The 9167-nt window shown below is 30.4% G+C and overlaps 1 protein-coding gene across 2 annotated transcripts; it reads left to right on the top strand.

Moving 5' to 3' along the window:
• The first annotated feature begins 2000 nt into the window (after positions 1-2000).
• Positions 2001-8472, top strand: LOC107958310 (phosphatase IMPL1, chloroplastic). Of its 2 annotated transcripts, none has more exons than XM_016894037.2 (12): positions 2001-2261; positions 3895-4302; positions 4411-4478; positions 5249-5382; positions 5646-5734; positions 5903-5960; positions 6053-6105; positions 6494-6592; positions 6702-6815; positions 7191-7292; positions 7407-7538; positions 8122-8472. In XM_016894037.2, exons 2-11 carry the CDS (start codon positions 3997-3999, stop codon positions 7503-7505), a joined length of 1122 nt encoding a protein of 373 aa, XP_016749526.1. In that variant the 5' UTR covers positions 2001-2261; positions 3895-3996; the 3' UTR covers positions 7506-7538; positions 8122-8472. The 2 variants fall into 2 exon arrangements, with proteins under 2 accessions (XP_016749526.1, XP_016749525.1); XM_016894036.2 differs by having other exon boundaries at positions 7407-7546.
• Positions 8473-9167: the final 695 nt, after the last annotated feature.

Genomic DNA, 9167 nt, shown 5'->3' with positions numbered 1-9167 from the left:
TGTGAGCGAAAATGGCGACTAATGACAAGCCCTACTGTGGAGAATTTGCAACAAGAGGCAGTTCCTATGGTGGTTGTGGTCTAGCATCAAACCCTGCAGATTGGGGTGATGATTTGCAGGAAGTTGTAGATCAAATGGGTTATATTAGGGGATGGTGAAAGTCTTTTTCTTTTTCCTTTATTTTTCATTCTTTTAAAGCATTTGTGGAATTTGATTTACCGGTTTTCTTTTTTTTTTTGGTAATTTTTAGCAAGCAAACTATGTGAAAGAGATTTATGAAAAGAACCCTAGTTTCAGATTTTTGGTCTCTACTGCTTATATATGTGTGTAATACTTGTTACAACAATCTTGTATTTAGTACACAGCTCCAAGAAAGTCGATTACTACAGATGAAGTATTCTCGTAATTTTTGATAAGATGGTTTGGTAGGGGTGAAGTTGGTAGAAAGTCGACTACTACTCAATCTTTTTTGTCTGTTTAATGAATAAATTAAAAAATAATGTTTAGGGTGTGTAAAAAGTTTTAAAATATTTTCTATATTTTTTTAGTATTTATTTCTTGTAAAATAATTTATAGGTTAATGTAAAATAAATTATTTTTCTTATAAATAACTTATAGGTAAAAATAAAATAAATTATTTTTTATTTAAAATGATTTACCCTTTTAATAAATCAAGTTTTATTTTTATTTGTTAAAGTATTTAAAATTATTAAAATATTATATTTTTTAATATTTTTAAACATACATATTTAATTATTTATATTTAGTCATACAATAAATTATTAATATAATAAATAAAATTTATTATTTTAATAAATTATTTAATATTTCAATTTTATTTAATAATAAATTTTAAAAATAATAATTTTAAATAATATTATTTACATATTATTGAAAATATTTAATATTAATATTTTAATAATAAATGTTTATTACAGTTATAAATATATTAATAATAAATATTTTATAGTATAAATGTTAAAATATGTCATAAGTTTATTTACACTTTACAGATTTGTAATTTAGTCTTTGTACTTTTATTTTCAAGAATTTAGTCTCTTTACTTTTCAAATTTGAAAATCAAGTCCAATTATTGACATTGTTAAATTTTTTTGTCAATTTTATTGATGTCATATTTTTTAAATAAAAATACTCACTTAGTAGTCATGTAATTAAAAAATGATATTGTAATGGATCTAAATTTAACATAATATTTTTAATATAAATAATGTAAAATATAAAATTATATATAAAAATAAATTCAATTAAACAATGAAAAAATAAGAAAATCTTAAATGTATATTTGTTTCATTGAAAACAATTTTTATGAAATACTTTTAAGAAATCTACTAAATAACAGAATAAATTTTACACGGATTCATCTAAAGTCAGAAAATATTAACTTTTCTAGAAAAGTAAATCATTTTTCAAAAGTCATTTTTAGTGAAAATGTAACACCCCGAAAATTTTTACAATAAGTTATTATCCTTTTATATAGTAAAATGAGGAAGTGACAAGAAGAGGAAAATTGAGTTATGTCATTGGGAAGTATATTATGACATATTAATTCAAGAAAGAACTAAATTGTAAAAGTGAGAAAAGTTTTGTTGTCCAATAGTAAATACTCAAAATTTAAGGGATTGAAGTGTAAATATGAAAAAGTTAAAAGACCAATAGTGCAAATATTTTATGGGTGGAACAATCTAAAAGCTAAGAAAAATGGATGAATTAGGACCAAATTAAATAGGTGAAGAATTATGATGGACTAAATAGTAATTTTACCAAATTAAGTGATGACTCAATGATGAAATTTTAAAAGATCACATAGGACAAAATGGTCAATTGAAAGAGAGATAGATCTAGAAAGTAATGATGATGTTGATGATATTTTATAATTATTTAATTAGAAAATTATTATTTTATTAATATTTAATAAGATATTTATTAATATTTTATTATTTTATTTAGTATATATATCTATGTGTGTGGAAAGAAAAAGAAGAAGAGAGGAAACAACACCATACATTTCCATGCATCCCACGTTAGAAAAAAAAAGAGAAGAAGAAGCTTTTTTTCTTTACAATTTAGTCCTTTCACCAAAAATTTACCATTTTCACCTAGAAATCAAAAGAATTTTCATAGCTACCAAGAGAGAAAAATGTTCAAGAGACTGAGGGGAGTTAGAATATCAAGTTAGATTCAAGAAACAGAAGCTGAAAAAGAGAGAAAATCAAGTTAAAGATTGAAATCAATAAGACAAGGTAAGAACTTTAAGATTTCAATATATTTTAAGTAGAGTTTCTCATGTAAGGTAATATCAAAGTATGAAAATGATGTTAAGGTAGAGTTTTCTTATATAAGGTTCTATGTTCTTGATATATTAGTGAAGGGAAATAAGAGAAAATGATGGAATATATGGTAAAGAATGGAAAGAAGGGTATTATAAACTTGGTAATCAATATGTTGCACTAAAATAGTCTTAAACAACAGCAGTAGTCAAATTTTGGAAAATCATCAAAAATTGTGGAAATTTAATTAGAAGTTAAATAAAATATGAAATTAAAGGTTACTGAGTCTAGTTTTTCATAGAAGAAACGGTGTAAGAAATGAAATTATAAATTGTGAGATATAATAAAATTTATGAGATAAGGTTAGAATGATTTTGGGTTCCCCTATTCTGATTTTGGAAAATCATCAAAAATTGTAGAAAAATAATTAGGGACTTAAATTTATATTTTTAGAATCCTAAATGAGTTTATTTTCAATATAAACAAACGAGAACATCATTTGAATCTTGTACAAGGAGATAATTAATTTTTAGTAAAGAAGGGTTAAAACTGTCAGACAGAAGAATAGAGGTGACTTTAAAGAATAAACTGTACTTATTGGCTAAATCAAAAATTCTAAAAATTTTATGATAAGAATATATGTAAGTCTAGTTTCAGGGAAAATTAGTGGATCTTAATTTCTAGTTCTGTAGCTCAAGATATAAATAATTTAGTGATTATGACTCAAATGGATAGTTTTGAATATACATATAAGTAAATAGTAAAATTATTGATAATGTCATTTATAGCATGTTATATAAATTAAGAATGTGGAATGGAGAGGAGGAGGAGGAAAATATGTATGAATATTCAGCTAGCATGACTAATTTGTATGTTTTAGGCTTAGGGACTAAATTGAATAAAAGTAAAACTTTATAGGTAATTTTGTAAAAATGTTAGAAATGACCAATTTGCATGAAATGGATTATTTTATTATTTAAAATTGTAAGAATTTTATTTTTTGAGGCTATAGATAAAATCGTCATTAATTAAAAATTTAGGGGCAAAATGATAATTTTGTTTACAGTATTAATTGAATGTATTAGAATATGAAATAAATGAAAACAATTATCAAATTTATTTATAAAGATCCGGATGACAAATACGAGAGTTGAACGTGGAAAAGAAAATATATCGGATTAATAAAATTATAAACATAAAGAAGCAAGGAGGTAAGTTAATGTATCTTGAATTGTATTTTTTTTAAAATGCCAGATGAAATCAAATGTCTAATAAATAAATTGATAACTCCGGTAATACTCCGTAACTTTATTCCGATGACGAATTCAGATTAGGGGCGTTACAAAACAAATGGAGCCCTACTTGTAATATGACGTGTAAATAAACTTTGCTTATTTTTATTGGTTTTAGATAGTAGGAGGGGCGTATGATACAATTTCTCCGTAAGGGAAGGTAACATATTAATTGGTGGAATTAAAGTTTAAGTACCAAAACAGAAATTTTAAAAGTATAGATACTAGATTGGAAGGTTTGATAAAATACAGGTCCAAATATGCTATTATCCCTGTTATAAAAAACAAGATGTCATCTGACGTCTGTGGCGCAGAGACAGTAACTGCAAACTACCCACAAAGAAGATCTCAAAAAACGTTCATAAATTGGTAAGGCAAAGGGTTCTGGGTTCTCGCTTAACGTCAAAAAGGAAGAAATGGAAAGGTCCTTAGTTTTCTCCACCAACATTCCTCTCAGATTTTCACGAACACCCAGATCAATTTCACCTCGATTTCACCCAAATCAGTACCAACCTCACAAATTTAGTGCAAAGTCTTCAACTGGGTATCGAAAAGTTGGAATCTTTAATACAAATTCCAAAAGAAAATTATGCACAAGAGCTTTGATATCAGAGGTTTCTAACCAGAGACAGTATCCTAAAGTAGCTGCCAAATCAACCGGACCAATCCCTCCATCTCAGCTCATTGAAGTTGTCGAGACTGCTGCAAAAACTGGGGCTGAGGTTGGCATCCCCCCCCCCCCCAAAAAAAGGAAATTCTTTTATGCCAGTTAATTTTGTTCTACTTTACAAAATTCATTTCTTTCAATAAATACCTTTATTTTCTTACAGGTGGTGATGAATGCTGTCAACAAACCAAGAAATATCACATATAAAGGACTAACTGACTTGGTAACCGAGTAAGGGCTTCTCAATCTTCTCATACTGATTCAGATTTAAGCTATGCCCTATATATCAGTATTGGGGATGAGGTAGGCTGTTTGACTAGTGTATGATTAGATAATTACAGCTTGATTTACCAAACTGCATTGTCATTGTGCCTGGTTGTGCTAATCTGCCTCCCGAATGTTATGATGTAATTTTCATAATGTGAAATAAGAATCATGAGGTTAAATTTTTGGCACTGACGTTTGCTTTTTCATATGAATAGGACAAATTCAGTACTTGAAACATTAAAAAGTAAATAGATTGAATTGTTTATTGTCAGAAAAAGTTTTTTAGTATACTTCTTCATTCATATTCGTGGAAGCAAATGGAATCCATGTTATAATCATTCTCTATACCGCAAATTTGCCTTTCGGTTTTCTTCATGTACTTGGCTTACAATGAGAATGGTATAATTTACCCTAAACCTTTGTCTACATCTTGCTGTTTCCCAATCTATAACTATAAAAAGAACCAGGCATCTTATATTTAAAAGGTTTGCTTATCACTACTCATTGCAGACTCACAGTTGCTTGTATTAGCCTTCACATGAATATTTACGTCTAAATGTTCTTCCTTACAGTTTACTTTTACTAACATGTTATTGATTATTTTATGAATTTACCATATAAGGGATATATATATATTCAATATCTCTGTGGAATGTTGAAATCATGTTTCATTTGCTATAAACTTATTATATTCCTTGCTTCTGCTCACAATTATCATATGATGTTACCTACAGCACAGATAAAATGAGTGAGGTTGCTATTCTTGATGTAGTAAAAAATAATTTTGGAGATCATCTGATCCTTGGGGAGGAGGGAGGAATTATAGGGGATACCTCATCAGGCTATCTATGGTGTATTGATCCTTTAGGTCTGTCTTTCATCCCTTGGTTTCTTTAACTAAAACAATTTGTATGTTTATATTTTATAAAGTATTAGAAAAATATCCTATAATTTGGGAGTTATGTTTTCACTTTTCAGTCTATAATGTATTGCATTCTTACCTGAAGAGATGCTTTAGCATGCTGTAGTTTATACTGAAGATTAATTCCCCTGCTTGTTTGTGTTAATATTTACTTTATGTAAGGGTTAGATATAAATGCTCTGCTGGTTTCACTTTGCTACCTTCTGTAGATGGAACAACAAATTTTGCACATTGTTATCCTAGCTTTGCAGTTTCAGTGGGTGTACTGTTTCAAGGAAATCCTGCCGCTGCTGCTGTGGTATTATTTTCTTATGTGAATTTTGGCAATATTCCATTTACATAAGTTTACATTCAAAATATGATCACTTAAAGAATATTGAGTATAAAAGTTACAAAATCAGTTTCTTGCTTTTTTAATTTGCATGACGTAGGAGGAAAGATGACATTATTGCTTTTTTACGTGTAGGTGGAATTTGTTGGAGGACCTATGTGTTGGAATACCCGTACATTTACTGCTACTGCTGGTAGGAAATATGGAACTAGTTAAAGCTCCTTAAGCTTCATGCCTATGTTAATAGTAAATTAATGGCTAAATATTTGATGCTTTGGGTTCTAGGTGGGGGAGCATTTTGTAATGGACAGAAAATCCATCGCAGTAAAACGGATAAGGTAAGTGATCACACTGAATCAAACAGTTAAAAATATTTTGAATAATTTAATTAGTAGATGTTACTATTTTCTGCTGAACAGTTGTTGCTTTATACTTCAACATGCTTGATCCTGGTTGATGACACATTTTATGCATTCTGGTTGGACAAATATTGTTGGGGCTCAATGATTATGTGCCCTCTAATATTTTCTATGGAGGTTTTTCATGGTAACTTCGCTTCAGCAAACTTGTTGAGTCACAAGCCTTAGATACCTTCGAATTAGGATTAAACTGATCAGCATATGCTTTTGCGAAATATATCTTTTAAAAGTTTGGTTCCCAGTGCATGCCTATGATTTTTAAAAGGCCAAATGTTTTGACATTTTGGAAAGAAATACTTGTTTGCAGGTGGAGCAGTCTCTTCTTGTGACTGGGTTTGGATATGACCACGATGATGCATGGATTACCAACATTGAATTATTCAAGGAATTTACTGACATCAGTAGAGTATGAGCCTTAAAAGATATTTCTGTGGTCATAAACTCTTTCTCCAAAAAAGACTAAACTCGTGATTTACCCTTTTTGTCTCTAACTTTCCCCGACTTACAATGACTAGGGTGTAAGAAGGCTTGGTGCTGCAGCTGTGGACATGTGCCATGTAGCTCTGGGAGTTGCAGAAGCGTATTGGGAATATCGTCTAAAACCATGGGATATGGCTGCTGGTGTATTGGTAAAGCTTTATAACTTAATTCCTTTTGTGTAATCATTAACTTAAATGTTAAAATAAAAGTAATATATTTTCCTTCCTTTACTTAAATGGTTTTTGAGCCGCAGCAAATGTTAAAATAGATGTCAGTTGTCAGTTTATTTTGCATTGGACATAACTACTTATTTTGCATACCGTGAAAAGATAAATAAAAAGATCCTTAAAATACTTTGAAATTGCTTCGAACATATTAAGTCGCCAAACTGTTTTCTATCATATATATAATTTTAAATTTATCTAGTGTGAAAACTGTGGTGATAATTAAGACAGTGAGCATGCTGAATGAGGTTTGTTCAGATTCAGCAGTTCATATTAAAATTGTTAATTCTTTGTAATCAGATAGTCGAAGAAGCTGGTGGTGCTGTGACTCGGATGGATGGTGGAAAATTTTGTGTCTTTGATAGATCTGTTTTGGTATCTAATGGTGCAGTTCATGCCAAGGTTCGACCTTTTTCATGGTCCTGTCATGTTGTAGAAAGGAAGATAGAATCCAAAGTCTTATTATGCTTTTGGTTGTAACTAAATGGTATGATATTCAATTGCTATGATGAGCAGCTTTTGGAGAGGATTGCACCTGCAACGGAGAAACTTAAGAGTAAAGGAATTGATTTCTCATTTTGGTATAAGCCTGAAAATTACGTCACAGATCTTTGAATTGCCAAAGTCACACTTCTTTTTCCTGACACAGTAAGCAGGTCTTTCTCTCGTAACTTGAATTTATACAATTTTTCAATTTGGTCAAATGCTGCCATTTATGGATGTTGCGAATTTAGTCTCTTTACTTTAATTTCGTCATTTTTTAAACTAAAATGATGTGGCTTTCTTGTGAGAATTATATGCAAATAGCAAGTTAACATGACACCTAAATCTACTGTTAAAGCATATTTGTTGTTTCCTGTGTCTTTCATGTATGTGTCACAAGCTTGGATTTTAACCTAGCAATGAAGCTGTTGTGTATGAGCCCGTGACACATGCATGGTGCTGAAACTTAATCCAAATTAAGCCTTTCTACATGGCTCCCCCCCCCCCCACCCCGTGTCCGTCTTAGAAACTGTTCTTTCCATTCCCTATGTTCAGACTTTAGGCTGAGATCCTCCCATTTCCAACGGCCAGTCGTAATTGTTCGAATTTAACAACCAACATGCTTCGAAGGCTAAACATTTGATAAAAGCATATTAACGGGAAGAAAGATCAACATCTTTTTCATATGCTTTTGGAATCCTGATGAACAAAGCTTTTAATAAACTTTGGTCTTGTTGCTGTGTTGCAGAGCCATATAGTTTTGCCAGCAAACTCACCATCATTGTTTGATTAGAAACATAACAAGGATACAGAAGAAGCAAATATCTTGTGAAAGGCAGAATAAGAAGAAGAGGAATGAAGTGGTGGCAGTTAATTGTGGAATGAGTATGCGTTGGCATTTGTAGTTATATGTTATCGTTATTAATGAAGTACCATGCAACTGTCCGCCGTTGTTAACTGTTTTATTAAAGTTGTATTTTTATTTTTATTTTTACTTTTACTTCATCTCTTGTATCTTGTATATGCCATCATGGTCGTTGGTTCAATTCACATAATTTGAATTTTCCCAAGTATGAATAATATATTTATTTATTCTTAATATTATTTGACTTTTATTTGCGACCAAGGAAAGAGAAGATAATGCTCAGCACCACGGTACCTCTGAAACACCCACCATCCGGCATTCCATTACCTTATCTATACAACATTTCCTCAGCCCTTATCTTCTTCTTCGTCTTCTGCAACAAGCACTTAGTGTCCATTTCAACCCGGTTTTTCTACATTGATCTTGTCACTCTATGCTGCTTCTGCTCCTTCTAATTACACCATTGGCACCGCTTTTTTTCGTGTAAAGGCCTTGGACCTTTGTGCTGGCACCGGTGCAATCCCTGCTGATGGAGACCAGGTCCTTCTTTCACGGGGCTAAATTCTTCTGCAATCCGTGACACTTTTCTCTCCTTCACAATACTACCTAATTTACACAATTGCTAGATACTACAGGATCATAAGTTAAAATTCAAAATTTATAAGAGGGGTAAAATGTAGTTTACCCTATTTACCCAAAAGTATTTAGTAGGTTTTTTTCTTCTTATGCCTGAATTTGTATTCAATTACTCAGATAGATAACTCCATATTGATATTATTAGTTTGTATTGATGTAGCACTAATAGTCAATAACTACTATTTAAAAGAAAAAAGAAATGCTACTAAAACTAAACCAACATGAATATATAGGTAAATATACTATGGAGGCTCTTATACTATATATCAGATTATATTTTGTCCTTTTTACTA

This window comes from Gossypium hirsutum, chromosome A05 (genome assembly GCF_007990345.1).
Source record: "Gossypium hirsutum isolate 1008001.06 chromosome A05, Gossypium_hirsutum_v2.1, whole genome shotgun sequence".
Classification (NCBI taxonomy): Eukaryota; Viridiplantae; Streptophyta; class Magnoliopsida; order Malvales; family Malvaceae; genus Gossypium; species Gossypium hirsutum.
The sequence above is the reverse complement of the archived record's forward strand: the minus strand, read 5'-3'. Positions and strand labels throughout refer to the sequence as shown.

Coding starts and splice junctions, on each gene's coding strand:
- LOC107958310 (XM_016894037.2), top strand. CDS start 3,997: ATGGAAAGGTCCTTAGTTTTCTCCACCAACATTCCTCTCAGATTTTCA. Junction 5,961..6,052: donor TACATTTACTGCTACTGCTG/GTAGGAAATATG, acceptor TTTGGGTTCTAG/GTGGGGGAGCATTTTGTAAT. Junction 6,593..6,701: donor AATTTACTGACATCAGTAGA/GTATGAGCCTTA, acceptor TACAATGACTAG/GGTGTAAGAAGGCTTGGTGC.